This window comes from Somniosus microcephalus, chromosome 4 (assembly GCF_052327205.1).
Source record: "Somniosus microcephalus isolate GS21.2 chromosome 4, FLI_Smic_1.0, whole genome shotgun sequence".
Classification (NCBI taxonomy): domain Eukaryota; kingdom Metazoa; phylum Chordata; class Chondrichthyes; order Squaliformes; family Somniosidae; genus Somniosus; species Somniosus microcephalus.
In genome coordinates this window covers 94121570-94139621 of record NC_140990.1, presented here as the reverse complement: position 1 = coordinate 94139621, position 18052 = coordinate 94121570, and the positions used below count along the sequence as shown (strand labels likewise).

General features: G+C 57.2%; 1 protein-coding gene across 1 annotated transcript in view; it reads right to left on the bottom strand.

The window, feature by feature from the left end:
• parp2 (poly (ADP-ribose) polymerase 2) overlaps positions 1 to 18052 on the bottom strand; it is a 115668-nt gene that overhangs the window by 59436 nt on the left and 38180 nt on the right. The window contains 2 exon segments of the mRNA XM_085985088.1: positions 530 to 600; positions 6250 to 6420. Coding sequence (XP_085841214.1) covers positions 530 to 600; positions 6250 to 6420 — 242 coding nt within the window.

The window sequence follows — 18052 nt, the reverse complement described above, 5'->3', positions numbered from 1 at the left end:
GGGAGTGAGAGCAATGTGGAGTCACACACAGTGTGTGTCAGAGGGAGTGAGAGCAATGTGGAGTCACAGTGTGTCAGAGGGAGTGAGAGCAATGTGGAGTCACAGTGTGTCAGAGGGAGTGAGAGCAATGTGGAGTCGCACACAGTGTGTGTCAGAGGGAGTGAGGGCAATGTGGAGTCACACAGTGTGTCAGAGGGAGTGAGAGCAATGTGGAGTCACACAGTGTGTCAGAGGGAGTGAGAGCAATGTGGAGTCACAGTGTGTGTCAGAGGGAGTGAGGACAATGTGGAGTCACAGTGTGTCAGAGGGAGTGAGAGCAATGTGGAGTCACAGTGTGTCAGAGGGAGTGAGAGCAATGTGGAGTCACAGTGTGTCAGAGGGAGTGAGAGCAATGTGGAGTCACAGTGTGTCAGAGGGAGTGGGCAAGTAAAGTTTTCAGAAAACTAACGAACGGGAACGGCACTTTGCAATTTTATTTCAAACGTTTTCGTGTCTAATGCAATCGAGGACCCTGCAGTCCTGGAGGTACCTTGCCCTGCTTCGCTCGACACTCCGCATCCACGGCTGCTTTCCCCTTGACGAGCACCGTCTTCACCGTCTCTGTGAAGACAACACCTGCGGATCAGCTTTTGTGCCAAACTTCAACCGTGACGACGGTTCCCATCTCTTAAAAACGCCCGCGTTTAAAACCAGCAGTCGCTTATATCGACCAGACAGCAACAACCGTGAAGCATTTGCACCAACGTCAGTTTATTTCGGGCAGAAGCAGCTGTTTACTGACTAGTTCGCACCTCATTAAAGTGCACTGAATGCAAGAACAAACACAAGTAAATATCATGACCACCGCTCCCATTTTCTCAGACCTCAGCAATTGGTAATGAGTCTGCTGTTTGTCATTTACGCCTCCTCTCGACCCATCTTTTGTTTCTTTACTTGTCCCGTTACCATCTCCTTTTGCCTCGCACCATCCTCCCTTTTGTCATTTAATCTCTCCTGCCTTCCACCCGAGCACAGACCTTCCCTTTTGTTCTTTCCCCACTCCCCCTCCTCTTTCCCTGCTTAAAACCTGTGTAACCTTTTACAGTTCTGACGCAGGGTCGTCAACCAGAAACGTTAACTCTGTTTCTCTCTCCCCGGAGGCTGCCTGACCTGCTACTTCAGGCGTTTTCTGTATTCATTTCAGATTTCCAGAATCCGCAGCATTTTGTTCTTGTATAAGTAAATAAGACCTGGTTACCTTGTGTGTACTTCTAATCCCCTCTAACTGGCGTGGAGTCCACAGATTGCACTACGGTTTACATAAGAAATAGGAGCAGGAGTCGACCATACGGCCCCTCGAGCCTGCTCCGCCATTCAACGAGATCATGGCTGATCTTCGACCTCACCCCCACTTTCCTGCCCGATCCCCATATCCCTTGAGTCCCTTAATGTCCAAAAATCGATCTCCGTCTTGAACATGTTCAATGACCGAACATCCACAGCCCTCTGGGGCAGAGAATTCCAGAGATTCAATTTCTTCTCTCACAGGGTCGTGAATCTTTGGAATTCTCTACCCCAGAGAGCTGTGGAGGCGGAATCATCATTGAATATATTCAAGGCTGAGACTGACAGATTTTTGAACTACAGGGGAGTCGAGGGTTAAGGGGAACAGGCAGGAAAGTGGAGTTGAGGCCAATATCAGAACAGCCACGATCTTACTGAATGGCAGAGCAGGCTCAAGGGGCCAAATGGCCAACTCCTGCTCTTATTTCTTTTGTTATGTTCTTACAACCCTCTGAGTGAAGCAATTTCTCATCTCAGTCCTAAATGGCCGACTCCTTATCCTGAGACTGTGACCCCTGGTTATAGACTCTCTAGCCAGGCGAAACATCCTCCCTGTATCTACTCTGTTAAGCCCTCTCAGAATATTAAACGTTTCACCTCTCATTCTTCTAAACGCCAGAGAATATCGGCCCACTCTTCTCAAGCTCTCCTCATAGGACAGCCCTCTCATCCCAGGAATCAATCTAGTGAACCTTCGTTTCACCCCCTCAAAGGCAAGTATATCCTTCCTTAGGTAAGGAAACCAGAACTGTGCACAGTACTCCAGGTGTGGTCTCACCAAAGCCCTGTTTAAATAGAGCTGCAGGTCAGAGTGGAGCTACACAGGAGGGAACATTCTCTTCATATTAGTAGAAATCGGTCATGGTGTTACGCCGTTAGACTGGCCATCGCATACAGCGGGCAAATCGCAATCACACCCGCTGTAGGCGGTGGGGACTCGTACTGTGACTTTGGAATAGTTTGCCCAAACTGTCCCACTTTGAGAGGAGCCTCCATTTTCTTTTCCGTTGCGAAGGGCAGCCACGGGAGGGGCCCTACTAAGGGGCTGCGGTGGTCAGGACCCACCCCCTCCCCCTGCACCCACACAAGGGCGAAAATATTTACCTCAGTAATTCTTACCCAGTGGCAACTTTATAGTCCCGTCTGCCGAATATTAATTTCTGGTCACACCCTGGCCATTCACTGGCAACATTCCCTCCCCCTCCTACACGTGTGTATTTGCACACCAGCGGAGATATATCTTACCCCCGACAGCTAATCATAGAAACTTACAGCACATAAGGAGGCCATTCGGCCCCTCATGTCTGTACTGGGACTTTGGAAGAGCAGCCGTGCTTAGTCCCACACCCCCGCTGTTTGTCCGTAACCCTGTTAAGTTCCTCAACCTCAAGTACCTCACGATGCCAGGCTTGGTTGGGACTGCACTCCTTCGAGGTGTTGTTCTCCTGGGAGCAGAGAAGGCCGAGAGGAGATTCGACCGAGGTGTTTAAAATCACAAGGGTTTAGATGGAGTAAATAAAGAGAAACGGTTTCCAGTGGCTGAAGGGTTGATGACCAGAGGGCACAGATTGAAGGTGATTGGCAAAACAGCCAGAGGCGACATGAGGAAAAACATTTTGACGCAACGAGTGGTTAGGATCTGGAATGCACTGCCCGAGGCAGATTCAATAGTAGCCTTCAAAGGGGAATTGAATAAAAAAATTGCAGGGATATGGGGAAAGAGCGGGACTAACTGGATTGCTCTTCGAAAAAGCCGGCACAGAACATAAGAAACAGGAGCGGGAATAGTCCACTTGGCCCCTCGAGCCTGCTCCGCCATTCAATAAGATCATGGCTGATCTCGGGCTCAAAGCCACTTCCCCGCCCGCTCCCCATAACCCTTCACTCCCTTATCTTGTAAAAATCTGTCTATATCCACCTTAAATATATTTAATGACCCAGCCTCTGGGGCAGAGAATGCCACAGATTTACGACCCTCAGAGAAGAAATTCCTCCTCATCTCAGCTCTAAAAGGGCGACCCTTTATTCTGAAACCCCGAGTTCTAGATTTCCCCACGAGGGGAAACATCCTCTCTGCATCTACCTTGTCGAGCCCCCTCAGTATCTGATATGTTTCAACCCAATAGCAGGCTCGATGGGCCGAATGTGCTGTACTATTTATTCTGATACGTGTCCAACTCCCTTTCAAAATGATTTGTGGAATCAGTTTCCACCACCTTTTCAGGTCGAGCGTTCCAGATCCCGACAACCCTCTGAATGAAAACATTTCTCATCACCCGTCTCGATCTTTTGCCAATGATCTTGAATCTATGACCTCTGGTTAATGACCCACTCGCCAGAGGGAATAGTTTTTCTCCAGCTACTCTATCAAAACCTCTCGTCCTCTTGAAAACCTCTATTGGGTCACCTCTGAACCTTCTCTGCTCCAAGGAGAACAGTCCTAACTTTACCAACCTCTCCTCAGAACTGAAGTCCCTCACCCCTGGTAACATCCTGGTAAACCTCGTCTGTAACCCTTTCTGAGGCCTTTACATCTTTCCTGAAGTGTGGGGCCCAGAATTGTCCACAACACTCCAGCTGAGGCCTAACCTGTGATTTATAAAGTTCTACCATGATCTCTTTGCTTTTATATTCTATTTCCTTTATTTATAAATCCAAGTAACCCATATGCTTTTTTTAACCACCTTATCAACTTGCCCGGCCACCTTTAAGGATGTGTGTATCTGGGCATCAAGGATCATCTACACTTACCCAAACTGTGCCATTTACAGGATACGTTCATGACTGGGTGACACCAGGCTGCCTGTTACTTGCACAGGTACAGATTAACCCAAAACAATAAGAAGGCATTGCTCGTTACTTTATTTTTTGTTAACTAGCACACATTGCTGCTTTAGCAACCCCGAGTGTTGCTGCTATTTAACAGCTCATCTCAATAGTTTCCATCATTTCGGAAGGGTGCAGCCCGCGAACATGGTTAAATTTTGAGGTTCTTCCTCCCAGCCGATGTACCCAGCCTCCCCATCTCCATCAATGTACTGCTCCATCTCTCCACCCCATGCACTGCCCAGACACACCTCCCCTCACACACTGCACAAGCTCCCCATCTCTCCACCCCATGCACTGCCCAGACACACCTCCCCTCACACACTGCACAAGCTCCCCATCTCTCCACCCCATGCACTGCCCAGACACACCTCCCCTCACACACTGCACAAGCTCCCCATCTCTCCACCCCATGCACTGCCCAGACACACCTCCCCTCACACACCATACAAGCTCCCCATCTCGCCACCCCATGCACTGCCCAGACGCACCTCCCCTCACACACTGCACAAGCTCCCCATCTCTCCACCCCATGCACTGCCCAAACGCACCTCCCCTCACACACTGCACAAGCTCCCCATCTCTCCACCCCATGCACTGCCAAGACGCACCTCCCCTCACACACTGCACAAGCTCCCCATCTCGCCACCCCATGCACTGCCCAGACGCACCTCCCCTCACACACTGCACAAGCTCCCCATCTCTCCACCCCATGCACTGCCCAAACGCACCTCCCCTCACACTGCACAAGCTCCCCATCTCTCCACCCCATGCACTGCCCAGACGCACCTCCCCTCACACACTGCACAAGCTCCCCATCTCTCCACCCCATGCACTGCCCAGACGCACCTCCCCTCACACACTGCACAAGCTCCCCATCTCTCCACCCCATGCACTGCCCAGACGCACCTCCCCTCACACACTGCACAAGCTCCCCATCTCTCCACCCCATGCACTGCCCAGACACACCTCCCCTCACACTGCACAAGCTCCCCATCTCTCCACCCCATGCACTGCCCAGACACACCTCCCCTCACACTGCACAAGCTCCCCATCTCCCCACCCCATGCACTGCCCAGACACACCTCCCCTCACACACTGCACAAGCTCCCCATCTCTCCACCCCATGCACTGCCCAGACACACCTCCCCTCACACACTGCACAAGCTCCCCATCTCTCCACCCCATGCACTGCCCAGACGCACCTCCCCTCACACACTGCACAAGCTCCCCATCTCTCCACCACATGCACTGCCCAGACACACCTCCCCCCCCTCACACATAGAAACATAACAGCAGGAGTCGGCCACTCGACCCTTCGAGCCTGCTCCGCCATTCAATATGATCATGGCTGATCCTCTATCTCAATACCATATTCCCGCTCTCTCCCCATACCCCTTGATGCCTTTTGTGCCTAGAAATCTATCTATCTCCTTCTTAAATAGATTCAGTGACTTGGCCTCCACAGCCTTCTGTGGTAGAGAATTCCACAGGTTCAACACCCTCTGAGTGAAGAAATTTCTCCTCATCTCAGTCCTAAATGTCCTACCCCGTATCCTGAGACTGTGACCACTCGTTCTAGACCCCCCCAGCCAGGGGAAACATCCTCCCTGCATCTAGTCTGTCTTGTCCTGTCAGAATTTTATACGTTTCCACGAGATCCCCTCTCATTCTTCTAAACTCTAGTGAATACAGGCCTAGTCGACCCAATCTCTCCTCAGACGACAGTCCTGCCATCCCAGGAATCAGTCTGGTGAACCTTCGCTGCACTCCCTCTATGGCAAGTATATCCTTTCTTAGGTAAGGAGACCAAAACTGCACACAGTACTCCAGGTGTGGTCTCACCAAGGCCCTGTCCAACTGTAGTAATACATCCTTGCATCTGTACTCAAATCCTCTTGCAATGAAGGCCAACATACCATTTGCCTTCCTAACTGCTTGCTGCACCTGCCCCCCACACACTGCACAAGCACCCCATCTCTCCACCCCATGCACTGCCCAGACACACCTCCCCCCACCACACACTGACCAAGCTCCCCATCTTTGAGTTTCTAGCTCACAGTATGTTTAAACCTCAGCCGCGCGGTGTGCAATGCTTACCCTGGCTGTCTCCTTCCCCCTGGTGACTGGCGCCAGCCTCGTTCTCCGGCCGCTCCCTGGAGCTTTTCCGCGGCTTCTTGGCAGCGACTGATCCTGCCGCCTGCGAGGATGCCCCGGCTGAAGTGCTGGCGGGCGGTGAGCCACCGTTTGGTATCGCCGTGTCGGTGGCATCTGCCGGAGGGAGAGACAAAGCGACGGTGAGCAACAGGGCACTGAGTCAGAGAGAGAGAGAGAGACACAGGGACTAAAAGAATGTCAGCAAGGGAAGGGATCTGATCGAAACACTTAACAGCCAATCACAGCCACATTCTCTCCAATCTGTCCACTGAATGACTGCAGATCCTCCCCACAAACTGTCCCGTGTGGGTAAGCTCAGTAACTGTCGGACCCCCCCTCCCCACAAACTGTCCTGTGTGGGTAAGCTCAGTAACTGTTGGACCCCCCCCCCCGCCACAAAATGTCCCGTGTGGGTAAGCTCAGTAACTGTCGGACCCCCCCCTCCCCACAAACTGTCCCGTGTGGGTAAGCTCAGTAACTGTCGGACCCCTCTCCCCCCTCCCCACAAACTGTCCCGTGTGGGTAAGCTCAGTAACTGTCGGACCCCCCCCTCCCCCCTCCTCACAAACTGTCCCGTGTGGGTAAGCTCAGTAACTGTCGGACCCCCCCTCCCCCCTCCCCACAAACTGTCCTGTGTGGTTAAGCTCAGTAACTGTCGGACCCCCCCTCCCCCCTCCCCACAAACTGTCCCGTGTGGGTAAGCTCAGTAACTGTCGGACCCCCCCTCCCCCCTAACTATCCCGTGTGGGTAAGCTCAGTAACTGTCGGACCCCCCTCCCCCCAAACTGTCCCGTGTGGGTAAGCTCAGTAACTGTCGGACCCCCCCTCCCCCCTCCCCACAAACTGTCCCGTGTGGGTAAGCTCAGTAACTGTCGGACCCCCCCTCCCCCCTCCCCACAAACTATCCCGTGTGGGTAAGCTCAGTAACTGTCGGACCCCCCTCCCCCCTCCTCACAAACTGTCCCGTGTGGGTAAGCTCAGTAACTGTCAGACCCCCCCTCCCCCCTCCCCACAAACTGTCCCGTGTGGGTAAGCTCAGTAACTGTCGGACCCCCCCTCCCCCCTCCCCACAAACTGTCCTGTGTGGTTAAGCTCAGTAACTGTCGGACCCCCCCTCCCCCCTCCCCACAAACTGTCCCGTGTGGGTAAGCTCAGTAACTGTCGGACCCCCCCTCCCCCCTAACTATCCCGTGTGGGTAAGCTCAGTAACTGTCGGACCCCCCTCCCCCCTCCCCACAAACTGTCCCGTGTGGGTAAGCTCAGTAACTGTCGGACCCCCCCTCCCCCCTCCCCACAAACTGTCCCGTGTGGGTAAGCTCAGTAACTGTCGGACCCCCCTCCCCCCTCCTCACAAACTGTCCCGTGTGGGTAAGCTCAGTAACTGTCGGACCCCCCCTCCCCCCTCCCCACAAACTGTCCTGTGTGGTTAAGCTCAGTAACTGTCGGACCCCCCCTCCCCACAAACTGTCCTGTGTGGGTAAGCTCAGTAACTGTCGGACCCCCTCCCCCTCCCCACAAACTGTCCCGTGTGGGTAAGCTCAGTAACTGTCGAACCCCCCCTCCCCCTCCCCACAAACTGTCCCGTGTGGGTAAGCTCAGTAACTGTCGGACCCCCCCTCCCCACAAACTGTCCCGTGTGGGTAAGCTCAGTAACTGTCGGACCCCCTCCCCCTCCCCACAAACTGTCCCGTGTGGGTAAGCTCAGTAACTGTCGAATCCCCCCTCCCCCTCCCCACAAACTGTCCCGTGTGGGTAAGCTCAGTAACTGTCGGACCCCCCCCTCCCCCCAAACTGTCCCGTGTGGGTAAGCTCAGTAACTGTCGGACCCCCCCTCCCCCCTCCCCACAAACTGTCCCGTGTGGGTAAGCTCAGTAACTGTCGGACCCCCCCCTCCCCACTGTGGTAAACCACTGTTATACCTATGTGTATGTGTATTCCACTAGGTACAGGTCTGGACATGCCTCGGCTGACTCCTCCCACTATTCCAGGTATATAAGTGGCTACCTCCCAGTCCCTTAGTATTCTGGACGGGTCGACCACTCGAGACTAGACCTTCATTCTTTAGTTAATAAAAACCTGGTTGTTACTCGCTTAACCTCAGTCTTTTGAGTAATTGATGGCGCATCAATTTTATTAACTAAATTTTTTATAATGGAGAAGATCCTCACACCAGCATGCCTGGACCTGGACAGTCGGGAAGCGGACGCTTCCACCAAGTTTGCTAACTGGCTCATGTGCTTCGAGACATTCCTGACTGCCTCCACTGCGGTCGAAACGGATGCGAACAAACTGTCTGTCCTGATCTCCAAGGTGAACCACCGAGTGTACTCAGTCATCCGGGACGCGACCTCGTACACAGCCGCCCTCCAGCTCCTCAAGACCCAGTACACGCGCCCTGTGAATGAAGTTTACGCCAGGCACCTCCTGGGGAGTCGCAAGCAACAACCTGGGGAATCGACTGAGGAATACCTCCAAGCACTGTCCGTGCTTGGCCGGGCCTGTGGGTGTAAGGCGGTAACGCCCACTAAGTACACGGAGGAACTGATCCGGGATGCCTTCGTAGCGGGCCACAGGTCCAACTACACCCGACAGCGACTGCTGGAGCAGAGTGACCTCACCCTCGACAAAGCCTCCGAAATCGCACTAACGCTGGACGCAGCCTACCGGGGCATGGATGCCTACTCCTCTGCACCGTGGACGCCGCGGGGAACGACAACCTGGGACACGGTAGGACAGCCCCATAGCACCGTGCCACCCCAGCCACAGCCCAACAACGGCCCAACCACCGCAGCAGTGTCCCAAAGCCAGACAGCATTATCCCAAGGCCAGAAATGCTACTTCTGTGGCCAGGCCAAACACCCCAGAGCGCGCTGCCCGGCGAAGAATGCGACCTGCTCGGGCTGCGGGAAAAAGGGACACTACGCTAGCGTCTGCAAGGCCAAAGCCACCCCGAACGCCAGCAGCGCCGCGTGTGGGCCATGCGAGCCGCCATCTTGGGCCCCCAACAGCGCCGCGTGTGGGCCGTGCGGGCCGCCATCTTGGGCCTCCCCAGCCATGTGCGAACCACCGCAGCAGCAGCCATCTTGGACGACTCCAGCCACATGGGAATCATGGACGCCGCCATCTTGGACACCAGCCGGGACGCAGCAGGCCGCCAACCCCCCCCCCCATCTGATACCCGCAGCGACACACCAACCCCTACGCTGGCCTCTGTTACGCTGGACCAAACGAGACCGCACCAACTAGCTCGGTCCAAAATGGACGTTAAGGTAAACGGCCATGCAATAAACTGCCTTTTTGACTCCGGGAGCACAGAGAGCTTCATCCACCCCGACACGGTGCGGCGTTGCTCTCTCCCAGTCCTGCCTGCACACCAGCGGATTTCTATGGCCGCCGAGTCCCAGTCAGCGGACATTGGCGGCTACTGCGTGGTGACACTAGTAGTAGACGGGACTGTGTTCAATAATTTTAAACTCCTGGTCCTGCCCCAACTTTGCGCTGCCGTTCTACTGGGGTTGGATTTCCAGTGCCAGCTCAAAAGCGTTACGATGGCGTACGGTGGCCCCCTCCCCCCACTCACAGTCCGCAGCCAGCAGCCTCCAAATTGCCCGCCGCGCACCAGATGCAACCTCTCCACACTCAGAGTCCCACCCCCCCCACTGTTTGCTAACCTCACCCCCGACTGTAAGCCCATCGCCACAAAGAGCAGGCGATACAGTGCCGGGGACAGGGTTTTCATCAAAACCGAAGTGGAGCGGCTCCTGAAGGAGGGGATTATTGAGGGCAGCTCCAGCCCCTGGCGAGCCCAGGTTGTGGTCGTTAAGGCCGGCGAGAAACAACGCCTGGTCATCGACTACAGCCAAACAATAAACCGCTACACCCTGCTGGACGCCTACCCACTCCCCCGCATAGCTGACATGGTCAACCAGATCGCGCAGTACCGCGTCTTTTCGACCATTGACCTGAAATCAGCGTACCACCAGCTCCCCATCCGCCCCAAAGACCACCAGTATACTGCTTTTGAGGCGAACGGCCGCCTCTATCACTTCCTTAGGGTTCCCTTTGGCGTTACCAACGGGGTCTCCGTCTTCCAAAGGGAGATGGACCGGATGGTCGATCAAAATGCGCTGCAGGCCACTTTCCCTTACCTAGACAATGTGACCATCTGCGGCCATGACTTGCAGGACCATGACGCAAACCTCGAGAAATTCCTCCGCACCGCCCAACTCCTGAACCTGACATATAACAAGGAGAACTGCATATTCCGCACAGACCGCCTCGCCATCCTTGGCTGTGTTGTGGAACACGGGGTCATCGGTCCCGACCCGGACCGGATGCGTCCCCTTATGGAACTCCCACTGCCCCACTGCCTAAAAGCTCTGAAGAGGTGCCTAGGGTTTTTTTCCTACTACGCCCAGTGGGTCCCCTACTATGCAGACAAAGCCCGTCCGCTGATCAAATCCACCTCTTTTCCCCTGATGGCAGAGGCCCGCTCGGCCTTCCACCGTATCAAGGAGGACATTGCCAAAGCCACCATGCACGCAGTGGACGAATCCATCCCCTTCCAGGTGGAAAGCGATGCGCCCGACTTCGCTCTGGCCGCCACCCTTAATCAGGCGGGGAGACCTGTGGCATTCTTCTCACGAACCCTCCAGGGCCCGGAGACCAGACACTCCGCGGTCGAGAAGGAGGCCCAGGCTATTGTGGAGGCTGTGCGTCATTGGAGGCACGACCTGGCCGGAAAACGATTTACCCTGCTCACTGACCAGCGTTCAGTTGCTTTTATGTTCAACAACAAGCAGAGGGGCAAAATCAAAAATGACAAGATCTTGAGGTGGAGAATCGAACTTTCCACCTACAATTACGAGATCCTGTACCGGCCTGGGAAGCTCAATGAACCCCCAGATGCCCTATCGCGTGGCACCTGCGCCAGCGCGCAGATCAATAGGCTGAGGGCCCTCCACAATGACCTCTGCCACCCGGGGGTCACCAGGTTCTTCCACTTCATCAAGGCCCGCAACCTGCCTTACTCCATTGAGGAGGTCAGGACCATGACCAAGAACTGCCAAGTCTGCGCTGAGTGCAAACCACACTTGTATAGACCAGACAGAGCCCACCTGATAAAAGCCACTCGCCCTTTCGAACGCCTGAGCGTCGATTTTAAAGGGCCTCTCCCCTCCTCCGACCGCAATGTGTACTTCCTCAACATCATTGACGAGTACTCCCGTTTCCTATCCCCTGCCCGGACATGACCAGTGCCACGGTCATTAAATGTCTGAACAGCCTCTTCACCCTGTTCGGTTTCCCCAGCTATATCCATAGCGACCGGGGCTCATCGTTTAAGAGCGACGAACTCTGCCAGTACCTGCTCGCTAGGGGTATAGCCACAAGCAGGACCACCAGTTACAACCCCCGGGGGAACGGACAGGTGGAAAGAGAGAATGCAACAGTTTGGAAGGCTGCCCTACTAGCTTTAAAGTCTAGGGGCCTTCCGACCTCCCGCTGGCAGGAGGTGCTCCCCGATGCGCTCCACTCGATTCGGTCACTGCTCTGCACTGCCACCAATGCCACCCCTCACGAGAAAATGTTTGTCTTCCCAAGGAAGTCCACATCGGGGACAGCGTTACCGCCATGGCTGACGTCCCCAGGGCCGGTACTACTGAGAAGACACGTGAGGACCAATAAAACGGACCCCCTGGTCGAGAGGGTCGACCTCCTCCACGCCAACCCCCAGTACGCTTACATTGCGTACCCGGACGGGCGGGAGGACACAGTCTCCATACGAGACCTCGCACCCTCGGGGACCGCTGTAACCCACTACCCATTACCACCCGCCCCCCCCCTACGACCCGATATCCAACCCCAGCAGCCGGCTCGCCTTGGACCGTCACCCACGAGGACTACACTCCAGTGCCCCAGCCTACAAGGGACGCGACGCCGGAAGCTCCACCACCCCTGCCGTCGCCACGTCGATCACAGCGGCAGACAAGACCTCCGGAGAGACTCCAATACAGGAACTTTTAAATACACTTCACCCCGCCGGATTCATTTTTAAACAAGGGGTGAATGTGGTAAACCACTGTTATACCTGTCTGTATGTGTATTCCACTAGGTACAGGTCCGGACATGCCTCGGCTGACTCCTCCCACTATTCCAGGTATATAAGTGACTACCTCCCAGACCCTTAGTATTCTGGACGGGTCGACCACTCGAGACTAGACCTTCATTCTTAAGTTAATAAAAGCCTGGTTGTTACTCGCTTAACCTCAGTCTTTTGAGTAATTGATGGCGCATCACACACAAACTGTCCCGTGTGGGTAAGTTCAGTAACTGTCGGACCCCCCCTCCCCCCTCCCCACAAACTGTCCCGTGTGGGTAAGCTCAGTGACTGTCGGACCCCCCCTCCCCCCTCCCCACAAACTGTCCCGTGTGGGTAAGCTCAGTAACTGTCGGACCCCCCCTCCCCCATCCCCACAAACTGTCCCGTGTGGGTAAGCTCAGTAACTGTCGGACCCCCCCTCCCCCTCCCCCCTCACTGTCCCGTGTGGGTAAGCTCAGTGACTGTCGGACCCCCCCTCCCCCCTCCCCACAAACTGTCCCGTGTGGGTAAGCTCAGTGACTGTCGGACCCCCCCTCCCCCCTCCCCACAAACTGTCCCGTGTGGGTAAGCTCAGTAACTGTCGGACCCCCCTCCCCCCTCCCCACAAACTGTCCCGTGTGGGTAAGCTCAGTAACTGTCGGACCCCCCCTCCCCACTCCCCACAAACTGTCCCGTGTGGGTAAGCTCAGTAACTGTCGGGCCCCCCCCTCCCCCTCCCCACAAACTGTCCCGTGTGGGTAAGCTCAGTAACTGTCGGACCCCCCTCCCCCCTCCCCACAAACTGTCCCGTGTGGGTAAGCTCAGTAACTGTCGGACCCCCCCCTCACCCCTCCCCACAAACTGTCCCGTGTGGGTAAGCTCAGTAACTGTCGGACCCCCCCCCTCCCCACAAACTGTCCCGTGCGGGTAAGCTCAGTGACTGTCGGACCCCCCCTCCCCCCTCCCCACAAACTGTCCCGTGTGGGTAAGCTCAGTAACTGTCGGACCCCCCCTCCCCCCTCCCCACAAACTGTCCCGTGTGGGTAAGCTCAGTAACTGTCGGACCCCCCTCCCCCCTCCCCACAAACTGTCCCGTGTGGGTAAGCTCAGTAACTGTCGGACCCCCCCTCCCCCCTCCCCACAAACTGTCCCGTGTGGGTAAGCTCAGTAACTGTCGGACCCCCCCTCCCCCCTCCCCACAAACTGTCCCGTGTGGGTAAGCTCAGTAACTGTCGGACCCCCCCTCCCCACACCCCACAAACTGTCCCGTGTGGGTAAGCTCAGTAACTGTCGGACCCCCCCTCCCCCCTCCCCACAAACTGTCCCGTGTGGGTAAGCTCAGTAACTGTCGGACCCCCCCTCCCCCCTCCCCACAAACTGCCCCGTGTGGGTAAGCTCAGTAACTGTCGGACCCCCCCTCCCCCCTCCCCACAAACTGTCCCGTGTGGGTAAGCTCAGTAACTGTCGGACCCCCCCTCCCCACAAACTGTCCCGTGTGGGTAAGCTCAGTAACTGTCGGACCCCTCTCCCCACAAACTGTCCCGTGTGGGTAAGCTCAGTAACTGTCGGACCCCCCCTCCCCCCTCCCCACAAACTGTCCCGTGTGGGTAAGCTCAGTAACTGTCGGACCCCCCCTCCCCACAAACTGTCCCGTGTGGGTAAGCTCAGTAACTGTCGGACCCCCCCTCCCCACAAACTGTCCCGTGTGGGTAAGCTCAGTAACTGTCGGACCCCCCCTCCCCCCAAACGGTCCCGTGTGGGTAAGCTCAGTAACTGTCGGAACCCCCCTCCCCACAAACTGTCCCGTGTGGTTAAGCTCAGTAACTGTCGGACCCCCCCTCCCCCTCCCCACAAACTGTCCCGTGTGGGTAAGCTCAGTAACTGTCGGACCCCCCCTCCCCCCTCCCCCACAAACTGTCCCGTGTGGGTAAGCTCAGTAACTGTCGGACCCCCCCTCCCCACAAACTGTCCCGTGTGGGTAAGCTCAGTAACTGTCGGACCCCCCCTCCCCACAAACTATCCCGTGTGGGTAAGCTCAGTAACTGTTGGACCCCCCCTCCCCACAAACTGTCCCGTGTGGGTAAGCTCAGTAACTGTCGGACCCCCCCTCCCCCCCTCCCCACAAACTCTCCCGTGTGGGTAAGCTCAGTAACTGTCGGACCCCCCCCCCCCCCTCCCCACAAACTGTCCCGTGTGGGTAAGCTCAGTAACTGTCGGACCCCCCCCTCCCCCCTCCCCACAAACTGTCCCGTGTGGGTAAGCTCAGTAACTGTCGGACCCCCCTCCCCCTCCCCACAAACTGTCCCGTGTGGGTAAGCTCAGTAACTGTCGGACCCCCCCTCCCCACAAACTGTCCCGTGTGGGTAAGCTCAGTAACTGTCGGACCCCCCCATCCCCCCTCCCCACAAACTGTCCCGTGTGGGTAAGCTCAGTAACTGTCGGACCCCCCCTCCCCCTCCCCACAAACTGTCCCGTGTGGGTAAGCTCAGTAACTGTCGGACCCCCCCTCGCCCCTCCCCACAAACGGTCCCGTGTGGGTAAGCTCAGTAACTGTCGGACCCCCCCTCCCCACAATCTGTCCCGTGTGGGTAAGCTCAGTAACTGTCGGACCCCCCTCCCCCCTCCCCACAAACTGTCCCATGTGGGTAAGCTCAGTAACTGTCGGACCCCCCCTCCCCCTCCCCCCTCACTGTCCCGTGTGGGTAAGCTCAGTAACTGTCGGACCCCCCCCTCCCCCCTCCCCACAAACTGTCCCGTGTGGGTAAGCTCAGTAACTGGCGGACCCCCCCCTCCCCCCTCCCCACAAACTGTCCCGTGTGGGTAAGCTCAGTAACTGTCGGACCCCCCCTCCCCACAAACTGTCCCGTGTGGGTAAGCTCAGTAAGTGTCGGACCACCCCCCCCCCTCCCCACAAACTGTCCCGTGTGGGTAAGCTCAGTAACTGTCGGACCCCCCCCCCTCCCCACAAACTGTCCCGTGTGGGTAAGCTCAGTAACTGTCGGACCCCCCCTCCCCCCTCCCCACAAACTGTCCCCTGTGGGAAAGCTCAGTAACTGTCGGACCCCCCCTCCCCCTCCCCACAAACTGTCCCGTGTGGGTAAGCTCAGTCACTGTCGGACCCCCCCTCCCCCCTCCCGACAAACTGTCCTGTGTGGGTAAGCTCAGTAACTGTCGGACCCCCCTCCCCCCTCCCCACAAACTATCCCGTGTGGGTAAGCTCAGTAACTGTCGGACCCCCACCTCCCCACAAACTGCCCCGTGTGGGTAAGCTCAGTAACGGTCGGACCCCCCCTCCCCCTCCCCACAAACTGTCCCGTGTGGGTAAGCTCAGTAACTGTCGGACCCCCCCTCCCCCTCCCCACAAACTGTCCCGTGTGGGTAAGCTCAGTAACTGTCGGACCCCCTCCCCACTAACTGTCCCGTGTGGGTAAGCTCAGTAACTGTCGGACCCCCCCTCCTCCTCCCCACAAACTGTCCCGTGTGGGTAAGCTCAGTAACTGTCGGACCCCCCTCCCCCTCCCCCCTCACTGTCCCGTGTGGGTAAGCTCAGTAACTGTCGGACCCCCCCCTCCCCCCTCCCCACAAACTATCCCGTGTGGGTAAGCTCAGTAACAGTCGGACCCCCCCTCCCCCCTCCCCACAAACTATCCCGTGTGGGTAAGCTCAGTAACTGTCGGACCCCCCCTCCCACCCCCCCCCACAAACTGTCCCGTGTGGGTAAGCTCAGTAACTGTCGGACCCCCCCTCCCCACAAACTGTCCCGTGTGGGTAAGCTCAGTAACTGTCGGACCCCCCTCCCCCTCCCCCCTCACTGTCCCGTGTGGGTAAGCTCAGTAACTGTCGGACCCCCCCTCCCCACAAACTGTCCCGTGTGGGTAAGCTCAGTAACTGTCGGACCCCCCCCTCCGCCCTCCCCACAAACTGTCCCGTGTGGGTAAGCTCAGTAACTATCGGACCCCCCCTCCCCACAAACTGTCCCGTGTGGGTAAGCTCAGTAACTGTCGGACCCCCCCTCCCCACAAACTGTCCCGTGTGGGTAAGCTCAGTAACTGTCGGACCCCCCCCCCCCCCTCCCCACAAACTGTCCCGTGTGGGTAAGCTCAGTAACTGTCGGACCCCCCCTCCCCCCTCCCGACAAACTGTCCTGTGTGGGTAAGCTCAGTAACTGTCGGACCCCCACCTCCCCACAAACTATCCCGTGTGGGTAAGCTCAGTAACTGTCGGACCCCCACCTCCCCACAAACTGTCCTGTGTGGGTAAGCTCAGTAACTGTCGGACCCCCCCTCCCCACAAACTGTCCCGTGTGGGTAAGCTCAGTAACTGTCGGACCCCCACCTCCCCACAAACTATCCCGTGTGGGTAAGCTCAGTAACTGTCGGACCCCCACCTCCCCACAAACTGTCCCGTGTGGGTAAGCTCAGTAACGGTCGGACCCCCCCTCCCCCTCCCCACAAACTGTCCCGTGTGGGTAAGCTCAGTAACTGTCGGACCCCCCCTCCCCCTCCCCACAAACTGTCCCGTGTGGGTAAGCTCAGTAACTGTCGGACCCCCTCCCCACTAACTGTCCCGTGTGGGTAAGCTCAGTAACTGTCGGACCCCCCCTCCCCCCTCCCCACAAACTGTCCCGTGTGGGTAAACTCAGTAACTGTCGGACCCCCCCGCCCCCCTCCCCCCAAACTGTCCCGTGTGGGTAAGCTCAGTAACTGTCGAACCCCCCCTCCCCCCTCCCCACAAACTGTCCCGTGTGGGTAAGCTCAGTAACTGTCGGACCCCCCCTCCCCCCTCCCCACAAACTATCCCGTGTGGGTAAGCTCAGTAACTGTCGGACCCCCCCCCCTCCCCCACAAACTGTCCCGTGTGGGTAAGCTCAGTAACTGTCGGACCCCCCCTCCCCCTCCCCACAAACTGTCCCGTGTGGGTAAGCTCAGTAACTGTCGGACCCCCCCTCCCCCTCCCCCACAAACTGTCCCGTGTGGGTAAGCTCAGTAACTGTCGGACCCCCCCTCCCCCACAAACTGTCCCGTGTGGGTAAGCTCAGTAACTGTCGGACCCCCCCTCCCCCCTCCCCACAAACTGTCCTGTGTGGTTAAGCTCAGTAACTGTCGGACCCCCCCCTCCCCACAAACTGTCCTGTGTGGGTAAGCTCAGTAACTGTCGGACCCCCCCTCCCCCCTCCCCACAAACTATCCCGTGTGGGTAAGCTCAGTAACTGTCGGACCCCCCCTCCCCACAAACTGTCCCGTGTGGGTAAGCTCAGTAACTGTCGGACCCCCCCTCCCCCTCCCCACAAACTGTCCCGTGTGGGTAAGCTCAGTAACTGTCGGACCCCCCCTCCCCCCTCCCGACAAACTGTCCTGTGTGGGTAAGCTCAGTAACTGTCGGACCCCCACCTCCCCACAAACTATCCCGTGTGGGTAAGCTCAGTAACTGTCGGACCCCCACCTCCCCACAAACTGCCCCGTGTGGGTAAGCTCAGTAACGGTCGGACCCCCCCTCCCCCTCCCCACAAACTGTCCCGTGTGGGTAAGCTCAGTAACTGTCGGACCCCCCCTCCCCCTCCCCACAAACTGTCCCGTGTGGGTAAGCTCAGTAACTGTCGGACCCCCCCTCCCCCTCCCCACAAACTGTCCCGTGTGGGTAAGCTCAGTAACTGTCGGACCCCCCTCC